At 40.0% G+C, this 13,926-nt stretch overlaps 2 protein-coding genes across 2 annotated transcripts; both read right to left on the bottom strand.

Moving 5' to 3' along the window:
• Positions 1–2,099: 2,099 nt before the first annotated feature.
• On the bottom strand, positions 2,100–8,019 carry tmprss2 (transmembrane serine protease 2; the record flags this gene model as incomplete). The annotated part of the gene is made up of 13 exons (XM_079566888.1): positions 2,100–2,279; positions 2,361–2,513; positions 2,599–2,741; positions 3,924–4,019; positions 4,103–4,278; positions 4,599–4,767; positions 5,179–5,219; positions 5,290–5,406; positions 5,517–5,646; positions 5,724–5,834; positions 6,630–6,719; positions 7,040–7,229; positions 8,005–8,019. The coding sequence occupies 13 exons, from the start codon at positions 8,017–8,019 to the stop codon at positions 2,271–2,273; spliced, it is 1,440 nt and encodes a 479-aa protein (XP_079423014.1). The 3' UTR covers positions 2,100–2,270.
• A 1,026-nt stretch (positions 8,020–9,045) lies between these two features.
• Positions 9,046–13,573, bottom strand: acat1 (acetyl-CoA acetyltransferase 1). Its single transcript, XM_079566540.1, has 12 exons — positions 13,420–13,573; positions 13,012–13,056; positions 12,815–12,932; positions 11,743–11,838; positions 11,569–11,669; positions 11,270–11,413; positions 10,896–11,046; positions 10,725–10,820; positions 10,511–10,624; positions 10,171–10,235; positions 9,891–10,048; positions 9,046–9,817 (listed from the first exon to the last, which is right to left on the bottom strand). The coding sequence occupies exons 1-12, from the start codon at positions 13,468–13,470 to the stop codon at positions 9,697–9,699; spliced, it is 1,260 nt and encodes a 419-aa protein (XP_079422666.1). The 5' UTR covers positions 13,471–13,573; the 3' UTR covers positions 9,046–9,696.
• Between the last annotated feature and the right edge of the window lie 353 nt (positions 13,574–13,926).

Here is a 13,926-nt window from a genome sequence, read left to right as displayed (position 1 = left end):
TTTTTTCCCCCATGTTTTTTAAGTTTTGTTTTTTTTCTTTCTTGATGCTTTTTTGTCATGTTTTTGTCACTTTTTTGTTGCTCTTTGGTCGCGTGTTTGATGGGTTTTTGTTGCTTTTTTAATCGTGTTATTGTTGCTTTTCTGGCAAATTTTTGATTTGGGTAATGCCAAACTGTTCTGGAGGAGGTTAAGTATCTGCTAAATTCATATTTATTGACATTTAGTTGTGTGTTAAAATAAAACAAAACAAAAACCTTTTTACTGCAATTGAAGTTTTCTTTTAAAACTAATCTTGAAATCCTGCAGTTTCACCATTTTCTGAAACATTTATATTTATTATATTTATTATAAGGGAGTGACACAGCAACAGTTTGGACAACATCAGAATCAGAGACCTTTCAGTTCCTCTGCTGCACTTGTGGCTGTAAAATACCATGTTATAAAATCTAAAAAAAACAGTACAGGAAAGTTTATCCCGTGTTACTTGAACAGGGAAGTGTTGCGTCTGAGCTGACTCTCAAGTGCTAATTTGGAGTTCTTGTGAAAGCATGTTTGCTCAACACGCCAGGGTTCCCCAGCCTGCGTACGCCTCATTTGATCGGCAACATGGAAAAAATGGCTGTAGATGAAAGGCCCCACAGCTGGAGACGAGGCAACAAGAGGCCTCATGCTAAACAGGCTGCCATTGAAATGAGTGGCTAATTGTGTCATCTGTTAACCCCTGGAAGAGTCGTCTGAGCAGAATCCCAGCTCTGTTAATTGGTACAAACAGGTAACAGACGTGAGCTTTGGGAAGAGCATCTGCCAATTACTGAGTGCTGATTGGACGGGCAGGCAAAGGGGAACAGAGCTGCAATAATACAAGAGGCATTCAAACTCAGGACCAGCACACATAGTTAGTCATTAGCAAATTTGGCTTCCTTTAGACAGAAAGCCAGTCAGGTTAAGGAAAAAGAAATAACGGATCTCTGTTATGTAAGCATGAAAAGTGGCACCTCTAATTTCTTTTTTAAACTACCTTGTGTGCTTTATTTGTAATATCTGGAGAAAAATGTCTATTGCGATTTACAAGCTTGATAAGTTTCTCAAAGGAAGCGCTATACTATTCCAGGGGTGTCCAAACTTTTCTCACCGTTGAAGTTCACACAGCGTTGAGGGCCACAAACTGGTGATCAATGCAGTGAAACATTGAACCGGGTGCATTTAAGGAAGGTTTTAACATTTATAGACTAGACTTGGCAGAAGTTACTATAATCGTGCAGAATTATTAAATTTGCAGTAAAAAAAAAGTACCATCTCTGGCAATGTGTGCCATTTCAACAAGAAGCTTGAGGGCCACCCCGGGCCGCACTTTGGGCACCACCGCTATAGTCATTCATTGATTCATTCTCAGTGGTACTATTGTAGCAGCAGCTCTCCTGGGGTAAACTGAGCCATATTGCCCCATGAGCCTTCATTCGCACACTATATTCTCACAGCAAGCCTGCGTAAATGAAGTGAAGGAGTGTTTTGCCAAGGACATGACAGTGAGCACCTGCAGGAGACAAGGTTCAAACCGCCAACCTTCCAGTCATGAGACAACCAGCTTCACCATCATTCTTTTGAGCAGAACTATGAAAATGCTGTTTGTACTTCAAATGGTGATTATTAATTACAATTACAAGTGAAAAAATATATAATTTGAGAAACCACTGGAAACAGAGCAGAATATCTTTTGGATTAATGAATGAGCAACTGTGGTCCAAGCGCTAACCATCCATCCATCCATCCATCCATCCATCCATCCATCCATCCATCCATCCATCCATCCATCCATCCATCCATCCATCCATCCATCCATCCATCCATCCATCCATCCATCCATCCATCCATCCATCCATCCATCCATCCATCCATTTTATTCCACTTTACCCGGGGCCAGGTCGCGGGGGCAGCAGTCTCAGTCCAAGCTTCCCGATCCACGCACACCTCGTCCAGCTGTTCAGGGGGGACCCTGAGGCGACACCAGGCCAGCTCGGAGACATAGTCCCACAAGTGCTAACCGCTGAGATTCAAAATATCAATGGCTTGGAAAAAATACTCAGTGACGTGTACATTTCTTTATTGATAAAATAAATATATCATCATCCCAGTGAAAAGGAAAACATTTTAGAAAAATACATTTACTGTGTAACAATATTGACCAAAAAAAAGAAAACAAAGGGTGATCTTTTTGCATTCTTCAAGACAGTATTTGAAAGTGCTAGAGTAATGCCGACAAGTGAACATCATTAGTTGTTCTGTGGGAAAGAACAAAACAGAATGCGGTTTGAATACAGACACAATACAATCAATGTAATTCTACTGATAGTGACAGGTACCTGCATTTGTTCATGAATCCAGCCCACAAATAATGGGACATTGCCATAGACTCCTGGTTTGTTCCTCCATGCGCAGCCAATGCCCCAGCTCGTGTCCCCAGCCAGGAACCAATGACGTCCCTCCTTGACCACTAGAGGGCCCCCGCTGTCTCCCTGTCAATGCACAAAGAAGTTATGTTTATTTAGGGATAATGGCGCCAAAGCACAGTTCAAAGAATACTGTAGGAGCGGGCCTAACCTGGCACGCATCCACTCCTCCAGAAAGCTTCCCAGCACAGATCATGGTGTCTGTGACTTCGCCGTCCAACACATGCCGTTTGTTACAGATCTCTTTGCTGTAAATGGTCACCTCAGCCTGGTTCATTACGTCCGGGGATCGCCCTAAAAAGAATGATTATCCAAAGGTTACTCAGTTGGACATTAAACCATCCACAGTTGAGTTTGTGGAGGAAGTGCCAAGGGAATTTCCCACAAAGCCTAGGTAAAATCGATCGTATAATAATGGATAAATAGTTAAACAACATACACATGCACAACTGCTTGGAACGTGGTGGATAGTTAACTTGAATGAGTTGACCATGCCGACATTCTCACAGCCCTCTATGTTATTTTTTGTAAAGCCTCACAGTGCAACGTTCCAGATTAAATCATACGTTTGGCTACTTGTCGTGTTTATTGAGGTGCTTATCATCACAAACACACATGATGAAATAAATACTTGTACTTGTTTCTATTTATTGCGTGACATGTTACGTAGCATAGCTTTAAATCAAGTTTTGTGGATATGCCTCTTTGGGCCTGATTTACTAAGCCAGGTAAGCCTGAGTTATATCTATTTATACTACTAGTGACCCAAATCTGATATGTAAATAAGTTTGCGCTGTGGCCTTTTAGGGTTTATGCGAGAGAGAAAAAATACTAACTGCACATGCTTTTTGCACCACTTAAAGGAATAGGCCACCTCTCCCACATGTCATATAGCTCCAAAAAAGCTGCTGATAGAAGCTACCAAGCTCTTCCACGTGTTCCCTATTTAAATAAAGTTATATAAGTGAGTATAATAGTTATATAAGTGAGTATAATAGTTATATAAGTGAGTATAATAAGTGTTTTCATGCAAAGTATATTTACACAGAAATGTAACATGTCGATTTTATAAGCAGATAAAAAGGGGTACTATATTGTGAGGCGTAATGATACGAGGAGCACAACGTCCGCGCAGTAACTCCTAAAGGTTATTGACGGAAGTGAGCGGGGGGAAGTCTTTAGGAACTTTATTTAAATAGGGAACACGTGGAAGAGCTTGGTAGCTTCTATCGTGAGCTTTTTTGGAGCTATATGACATGTGGGAGAGGCTGCGTATGTGCTCCGTTTGCGTGACAGAGCGCACGGACAAAGACCAGAAGGGTATATATTAACTCGTCTAAGGTTAGGTAAGAACATATCTCAGTATGTAAAAACGGTGGCCTATTCCTTTAACTTAACACAATTTATTTCACAATTTTTCACCATTTATTTTGCACATGTACAAACGGCCAGGAAATTAGGCCTGTAGAGTCTAACCTGAGGCACGTAGTGACCCCCATCCCGTGATCCAGGCTTTACGTCCGGGTGACAGATCCAAACCAGCGTTGGGCAGACACACTGCCTTTGCGGTGGCTACTGTACGATAATAAAAAGAACATATGCAATTTTAGAAATAGTTTACATTAGAATTGGCATACCATTTCGTTGGCACTTACACTTATCAGGCAGGGGTGAACTCAGCTTCAGGAGAGCAATGTCGTTGTCGTTGGTCCTTGTGTTATATTTATTATGGCTGATGATTTTTTGCACTGAGATTTCTGAGTGTGACTGCCACATTCTTCTCAAGCTGACGTCACCATATTGGACCTTCCACAATGATGGACTATTGTACCTAGTAGTGACAGAAAAGGTTGTTGTAGCTGATAGTACAACTTGAAATACCATATAGTGTAGCAGATCATAGTTGATGCTATTGTTGATAATAACACTATACATTATAGAAATTGTATTTGGCTGTATACTTGGGGTGGAGACAGTGGCAAAGTGGGAGCCAACCATTTTATAAATCCTTTTAAAAATGTCTTCTTAACTTGCATGTTTTGATCGCTAAAAAATAGGCTATTAATAACCATTGCTAGCCATATAATAACTGAGCATAAGAACCCACTGGTGATGTGTTCAACACTGTTACTCCTGTGTGTGAAATCTTACGATTCGAAGCAGTGCGCAGCGGACAGGATCCACTTGGAGCTGATGATGGAGCCTCCACAAACGTGCCCTCCATGGATCTGCAGACTGACCTGCCACGGCCATGCCCCGTTCACTGCCTCAGTGCCACCAACAATACGGGAGCTGGGTGCCGCCGAGCTCACTCCGCAGGCTACACAACAAAAGACAACTTCTCTATTAGTTCAAAAAACAAAGATCAACTTCCCTCTAAAGTACATCAACTTCTAATTCACTTTAAACAAAACAAAAAATGTGGTCACATCATAAACCATTCATCCCTCAGATTAAAACAGTATCAGAGTGAGTCACCCCAGTGAGAAAAAGTCTGGACATGCCACTTGTGGAGCGTTGCTAGTGGTCAGTAACTATCAATTTTCAAGTGAGTAACTATGGTAAATCACTGAAGAGGCGCATGGGGAGTAACATCTCGACTGAACTAAATAGATGAATGTTACTTCAACATGCTGAAACTAAGTAGTAGTAGTTAGCTGGTTCTGATGGTGCATTAGCTGTGTTTCAGTTTGGTGTTCATGATGTGTTATGTCATAATGCAAAACTTTACCAACACAGTTGAGCGCAACCGCTCTGGATGAACAGGATTGGCTGGAAAAGATGAGATACATCAAGCCCATGTTATATGTAAAACTATGGAAATGCAAAAGAGTTGACAAACCTGTGAGTGAGCCGCGTTTGCATTCGTGATCCAGGGTCACTGCTTGGATCCAGTCTCAAATATCCCTGGGAGGCTAAAGATCCTGCGCTGGTTTGGGTGCAACTCCCATAATCCTCCCTTTTAGTGAAACAGCGAGAAGTAAGAGACAGTTACTTACGAGATTTGCTACTAAAAACTACAAATGCTTTTGTATATGTTCATCACTTGAACTAATGAAGATGTCTCACCTGTCATACCCCATCTGCGCACACACTGCCCTCCCATATTTGTCGTCCCAGTTATCGGCACAGACAGGGAACCACTCTTCACTGGCTGATGAGTAACTTTCCAGCAGGAAGTTAGAGCCTTGAAGGCGGACTGCAACGAGAAAAAACAACAATAACTAACAAACACCTGGGTGGGGGCAATGTGTCGAAACCTGAATCATGCCTTACAACACTGATTCTCATCCTCTCCGTCAGGGCAGTCCTTTACGCCATCGCACCACTGGGAGCGGCTCAGGCACCTCCCGCCACAAGACTTCCCCCGAAAACATTGGTAATACACTGTAACAAGGAGGGAGTTCAGGGGGGAACAGCTCAAGTGCACGAGAGAGTACAGTTGACTTTGCACATGAGGTTGATCAAACATGGTGGTGTCAAGAGCCTTTTCAAATATTGTACAGGCAAATGGCAGTAAGGCAACATAGGCCTTTAAGAGTTTTGTTACATCGATATCTGTTTCGACACACTATGCTTGATCGGTTCCTGATTACACACTGAGCTCTCTGGCGAAACATGTTATAAGCAACAATTGTTTGTCATTCGGTGAGACAAACTTATGTGCAGCAATATAGGCTATAGAGAAAATGAACTTGCAACATTTTCATTCTACACATAACCCTCAGCATCCGGAGTGAGTGCCAAAACATATTGTAGTCGATTTCATAACTAGGGTTGGGTACAATTAAACAATACCACTATGGTATTGGGGGGAAAAAAGTTTAGGTACTACTGGTATCGAACACATAAAAGAATCGAAAGCAGGTACCAAAAAAATATATTTTTAGAGACCAATGCCTGTTGGGTCCTAAAACAGTATTAAAGGAAGCTTTGTAGTTTCAGATCAACTACAATTTTAAAAGAAATAGTAATGGAATAAATAAACCAACATTATTGTTCAGTTTTCTGGTTCTAGATGAGAAATATTTGAGTATAGGATCAAACAACGCATTGTTCAAGTATCATTTAAGTACTGGTAACGGTACCCAGCCCTATTCGTACCACAATAAAACCTAAATTTGGCTTCTGTGACATCACATGCATAAACTTATAAAGTGAATATGTTTAAAATGTACTTACAGAAGTACCATAGCAAGATGGAGACAACTGCTACAATAAGAAGAATGCACAGCGATACACACAGGATGTACTTCCAGTGACATTTTACACCTGCAAAATATGAAAATATATTAGCTTTCAGTGTAAAGATGATTTAAACAGCAGGAAAACCAGTAAGTGCATGCAAATATAATTATTACATCAAAACATTTACAAATATACGGTAGTACTTCATTACAGAGTAAGGCAGCACTATGTTTAGCTTTAGGAAGAAAATGGAGCAAAACAAAAGGTTAATGATTGAGGGAAAGTACACATCATCTTTAGTTCACATTCATAATGTTTGACTGTCTGCAGGGAAAAGTTTACCCACCTATTCAGCACTCATAGCTCCAAATCTCAAAAGTATGCGATAAAAACTGCGTCCGTACCTTTCTTTTGTGAGTGTGGCACTTCAGGTGTGGTAGTCTGGTGAGTGTTGACAGCGTACGGATTTGAGGGCGCATACTGTGGGGTACTGGGCTGCAGGGAGGGGTATAAAGTCTGCGACGGGGCAAAGGCAGGGGGTCTTTCATCGTCATGACGAAACCCAATATTGTCATACACAGAAGGAGCTGAAGCCTGGAGAAACACAATAAAGTGGATGATCTACAATACAATCCACAGTCAAGGCACTCGTCCTAATCCGTATTGCTGTAAGGCTAAGACAGGGGTCTCAAGTGCAGCCCGGGGGCCAAATGCGGTCCTAAGACCAATTTTTATGGCCAAAGGTGGTCCTTTTTATTTCAACTTAAATACTTCTACACAATTCTAACCTAACAACTAACACTTTATTCTGAGACAGAGCTGGCATTAAAGTTATAATCATTAATAAAAGTGTGCAGCACAATTTAAACCTCCACTAAATACACGTAATCGAAGGTTTCGCGTCACTGACCACCTATTTGTGGCCCCTCATCCTGTATAGGCCCCCCATGAAAAAGGTTTGGCCCCTGGGCTAAGACATATACTCAGCTTGAAACATAAATCATTTAAGGATTTATTATTGCATTAGTCAACAAAGGAAAAAAAGTACAAATCCTACTCTTTCACTATGTCTTCTAGTCTCAACAATTGTTTACAAGGTTCTTTTAGAAAAACATTCGATATAACTTTTTGTTGTTGTTGTGTTGTTACCAAGTGTCTTTCTAGCAGAACCTTATAAAAACAAGTACAACACCCAAATGATTTCTTTAAGTATCTTTAGAAAGTTTCTCCAAATCAAACAAGCTTTAAACTAGACACAGAACAGAATAATTAATTTTGTCTTTAACTGAATCTGTATTTATTACAACACTACACAATGTTCTAATATGCCTGAGGATGAGGTTAGAGACAGATGCTTAACTTAACTTACCTGATTATCATTCATCCTTTAAATGCTCTACAGATATTGTCTAGAATAAAAACAAAAACGGCATTGATGAATTTGCACTTAAAACAGTTAACAAAGCCCACAGCATGAGTTCTTTTATAGACTTCCTATATTATTTACATCTATCACTGCCATTCTTTAATGTTGCAAAACTAAACACACACCACCTAATTATAGTTAGAGATATTAATCAATGTCATTGATTTTATCAACTTAAAACAAGTAAAGCAAAAATGAGCAGAAGAGACAATTTATTTATCCGAAACTGCACAATTCAACTTCAGTGGAAGAGGAACAGGTCTGGTCCCCTGTACAGCACTATAAGAACCATGTACCCAGGCAATTTGAATATAACTATTTGTAACACTTAATGTTTTATAGATGTAAAACTTACCAAAATAAAAACAAACTAAAACTGAAAGTATTTGACATACCTGAAGGTCCTTATGTTCCCAGAGCTCTCCAGTTGTGCGTGTCCTCCGCTCTGTGGTCCTGTGTTATGGCTCGCTCTCTGTGTAATTAGGAGCCGAGGCCACGCCTTCCCACTGTGTGCACAAGCCAACCTGTCGCCCAGCTCTTCATTTGTACAGCACTTAAACAAAATAGTTAAACAGTGGCCATTGAAACTGGCATTTTCCAGTCTCTTGAAGATAACCTGGATAAACAGTAATTAATGAGCAAACAAGTGAAACCTATATGGATCAATAGGACAGCTGCAATTAGAAACTTCCATTATTCTGGCTTTCTACTTGAGTAATAATAGAAGTATATTTCTTAACAATAGATTAAATGAGAAGCTGTCTTTTCTGGTCATTAACGTTGTAATTCCATTGGGTAGTGTTTTCAACAAAGGGAGCAAGTCAATATAGGTCAAGAATTTCTATTTATTAGTGGTGGAGCTAATTTGTTTTATTGTGTTTATTATCTTACATGGATTGTATATGCACTTTGTTGTATAAATGTGTTTTATAAATAAAGTGGATTGGATTGGAAGAATGCACTAACATATTAGCTTCAATGTGTTTTATTTTTCATTCTCATAGAAAGTTGGCCTTCTTGTTTAATGAGTAATGGCTGAACAAATGCCTGGGCAGTTTACAAAGACATGGATTTAAAAGGCTCTCAGGCCACATTAATATTTAACTCAATGTTTAACCGAGTAACTGGCAGGAAAAAGGTGTCCAGTCATACAACGCGTTGGACGTCATGTTCTCCAGAAACTGATCAAGTATCTAGGTGCAAAGGTCATTTAATCAAGACATTATAATTAGACGAAACATATGACAAAATAGACTTAGTCGTGAGTGGAGTCTTTGAAATTTCACAATAAAGACACTATGTTACCTCAAGCCATTTTAATGCAGGCGTTGTTCGTACTAAATAAAAATAACAATTCTCAAACTGATATGAATAAAAAGTTGAGCCCTTGAAATAATCTAAAACACCACAGTACTTTCAACAAACTATTTCATAAACAATTTGTTAAATATTAAATATTTCCATAAAAGGAGTGCGTCAAAGATCATGATGTCATCCGATTGGAGCGTTTAACCCAAGGCTTGTGAAACAGTAACAATCTCAATCCTCACAGTAAGGTGTTGTAACTTTCTTGTTCAGATGGGAACAGAGTCAATATCCATCAGGAGTTTAGAGGGGAAAGTAGTTGGAGGGATCCTACAATTTCTGGATGATAATGGACGATGCTCCGCCACCTCCGTTACAGATACCAGCCAGTCCGTACTGTCCAGACTTCAGGTTGTGAACCATGTGACCAACAATCCTCGCCCCAGACATGCTGATGAGAAACAAGGAAAGATGAGATTTTATTTAATACTTGGTAAATGAGCAGGAAGTGAGAAAAGCCTTACCCAATGGGGTGTCCCAGAGACACTGCTCCTCCGTTTACATTCACTTTGGCAGGGTCAATATCCAGCATCTTGATGTTTGCCAGGACCACCACACTAAAGGCCTCATTGATCTCCCACATAGCAATATCATCCTTCTTCAGTCCGGCTGCATCCAGGGCCTGCCACACACGAGACACAGGAGCACTTCAGCGGGAGCAGGGTTCATGTGCACGACACTGATAGCAGCTCCACATTTTCTTTAAGACGTTACAAACAACATTCTACTGATGCCTTTTCTCACCTTTGGTACAGCAAACGCTGGAGCAATAGGGAAGTCAATGGGAGCAACTGCAGCATCAGCAAATGCTATAAATAAATGTAATAGAGGTTGATTTTTTAGAATGTACTTTAACATTTATTCAGAATATCAATACAAATATTTTAACATGGTTAATATTGTTTATTATATGCATATTTTACTTAGGCTGCACTGAATTGTTCATTTTACCAGTTTTAGTGCACTGGTGACTGAGATTACAGCCTCATTATTGTGCACTATATGATGATATAAAAATCAGTGTCTCATACACAAAACATTGTGACCTATTACAAAACAAGATTAGTTCTGTCATGAAACTTACAAACAACCCTGGCCAGAGGAGTGACGTTCAGCCTCTTCGCAGCATCAGCTGTCATCAACACCAGAGCGGCAGCTCCATCATTCAGAGTGCTGGCATTGGCTGCGGTTACTGTTCCTATAATTCGGTGATCAGTGTAAAAAAGAAAATTGAATGACTTCACAGAAAACTTTCAAACAACCCTCTTTGTACAAATCCAACGGTATTGGTATGTTACCATTTTCTTTTTGGAAGACAGCCCGCAGTTTGGGGACTTTGCTGAAGTCCACCCTCCTCCATTCTTCATCCTCTGACACAACCACATCAGGTTTCCCTGGAGAAGACTTTCCATTTGTAAATGATGGCATAAGCATATGACTTCATGTCAAAAACAAACACAAATGTGTACCTCTCTGAGGAATGCTAACTGGCACAATCTCCTTGGCCAGTACTCCAGACTCAAAAGCTGCTTTGCTGCGACTGTAGGAGCCAATCGCAAAGGCATCTTGCTCTTCTCTGGTGATGCTGTAGTTCTTGGCTGTGTTTTCTGCACAGTTTCCCTGTATGAACCAACACATTAAAATATAAATATTGTGACAGGAAAAAGACAAATTACAACAAAAATAATCCTTGTATTTAAAAGGGTATATTTCCAGTACATTTTTTGCACTGCCTTGAACAATTAAAAAACTCAACCAATGTGTAGCATTTTAATTGCAACAGAACATAATGCATGGCTTCTTATTCATGTACATGCATCCAGTGCATGTGCTGAGTCTTTACCATATGAAATTTGTTATAGACATCCGTGAGTCCATCCTTCACAATGAGATCTTCCATCCTCACTCCTCCATAGGCCGGAGTCTCTCTGGACATTACATAAGGTACATTGGACATGCTCTCCATCCCGCCTGCCACCATGACATCCTAAAACAAATACTTTGCATCAGATAAACATGTTCTTATAATATTATATCTTATCCTTTTTCATACTATCAACTAAGATGTGACAGACAAGAGACAAATAAAAGGAAGATTGACTAGCTGTGTAAAACCATTTTGCTGTACATGTTGGACGTTACCTGGTGTCCACACATGAGACTCTGAGATGCCATCATGATGGACTTCATCCCAGATGCACAGACTTTGTTGATAGTTGTCGCAGGAGTGCCAAGTGTCAGGCCTGGAATGTTTACAGTTGTTGTATCGAGAAATTCATATGTATTACTTTTAACAAAAACGAAGAATACAGATACCTGCACCAAGCAGAGCTTGTCTTGTGGGAGCTTGTCCTTCACCAGCCTGAAGCACGTTGCCCATGTACACTTCCTTTACATCTTCAGGGGCAATTCCTAGAATAAAAACCAGTTGCATGAAAAATGTACATTTTCTAAGAGTCCAATTGTGTAGTGTGTACATCTCTCATATGAAATGGATGCTATGTAAGATGTGAGCCTCAGCCAAGGCAGTGTATGCTATATGAAAGATCAACGATCAGTACATTTGTTGTCCCTTGCGCCCTGTTAAGGGAAATCTGCGTATCGAAGGGTATACTTGTTGTGATAACTTTTGCTGTGGTTTTCAATTCCCATGAAAAGTGGCACAGAGGTGTGTTTTTCCAGGTGTCGGTTCTGATCCGTTTTGACCGCGTGAGTAGTTTGTACAGTTGTGTAAATCTGTGTACCCATAGATTTCCATAATAAACTCTTATTTTGATCTCCCATCTCTAAATCAAGGTGAAACTTATTGTTCCTGCAATTTCCATTTTTTCCCCGGCCTCTATTGCAGACCCATAAATCAGTGTTTCCCATTGACTTCCATAATAATTTCAGATTTTGCCTTCCCCTCTAAAAATCAAGGTTAAAATAATTTTCTCAGCATTTTCCAATATCTATGCTACCAACTCCTTACTTTAATGTAAAAAAATATGTAATTTTTGGCCATTCTTTGGCCTCAAATTGTCAAAAAGTCTAATTGACTTTACACAAAAACTAAAAATGCACCAAATTCAATCTTCCTACTGATTATCTGCACTAACAGGCCGGTCACACAGACAACAGTCATAACCAAAAAAAGTGTTATTTTACAGTTATTGCATTATTTTTGTTTGTTTGTTGATGTTAAACATAGGCATCTAAAGGGTTATTGATATATGGTAATATATGAAAGCACTATGACATTTTTAAAGATTTTTTCGAATCCGTCAATATTTGAGGATTTTATGGCCGCGTAAAGCATCGAAATACACTGAATGTATGAAACACTCCCAGTGGTGGCATAAAGTTAACAGGGCACAAGGGTTAAGCAGTGATGCCAGACAGGACCTACCTGCTTGTTCTATGGCTCCTTTTATTGCTATGGTGCCCAGTTTAGTGGCTGGTACAGATGACAGGGTGCCTTTGAAGGAGCCCATTGGTGTGCGGGCTGCACTGACAATGACGACTTCCTAAAACAAATCAAATATAATAATATATTAGAACAGTTACCCCAGGAGGTAAAATATGTCAATTTAATACTATACGTACATTAAGTGAAGGCCGAGATGTGTAGGTTCTTGATATGTTGTGACCCTACAGTAGAAAAACATAGAAAACAATAGAATGAACATCAATAGTATGAATTGTTGCTAAATAAAGGCCATATTCAAACAGTTTTAGCTGCAAAATGGCACAAGGCTATGGAGGTTTGAAAAATGTGGTTTCTGTATGTTATTTTACATTACATTACTTTATTTTATTTATTTATTTTCACTTGTCCATCTATCAAATATGAGGATTTCCTTGTTGGATCAAGGGCAGCACGCATCTAAAAGCAGACCTCAGCTAGCTCCAAGTGGAGGAAAAGCACTTGTTATTGTTAGCAATAGCATAAGGTTAGCCTACAGTCCAGTGAATGCTGCTGCTGCCACCGCTGTGGACAGCTTGCAAACTTACCAAGCGTCTACAAATATGTGCGCGCATGGCTAAAAGTCCAGTGGTTGACATGTTGACCAGAGTAAAGGTCCAGTAAGCACGCCTTCAGTACACAGACTCTCTCCACCTAACTTCACCTTCAGCTCAAGTCAGTCAAGCAGCGAGGAGACACCAGCCAATCACAGCGAGAGGTGTGCGCTGCCGTTACGACATTGGCCGCAGTGCATTGTGGTTCATGTAGTTTTCTGACTGAGTGGCTGAATAACGTAGCAGTTTCCGGTGTTTTGAGGCTCATCTGGAGACAGAGGCTGATGAAGAGACAGAAATCTAAGAAGAACATCCTACACATTGGAGACAACCCATTCAGCTGTTTTACTTGTAAGAAACTTCTCCCACAAATGTAATCTCATTATCGAAGCGTTCATAGCCTACAGAATGTATGGTTGTTAGAAAGTCAGTAAGAACATTCTCCCACAAGAATGATCTAGAATTCACAAACGAGACACACCATAAACCTTTTGGCTCGAA

This window comes from Gobius niger, assembly GCF_951799975.1.
Source record: "Gobius niger genome assembly, chromosome: 11".
Taxonomy (NCBI): domain Eukaryota; kingdom Metazoa; phylum Chordata; class Actinopteri; order Gobiiformes; family Gobiidae; genus Gobius; species Gobius niger.
This window is presented reverse-complemented; position numbering and strand designations above follow the sequence as displayed.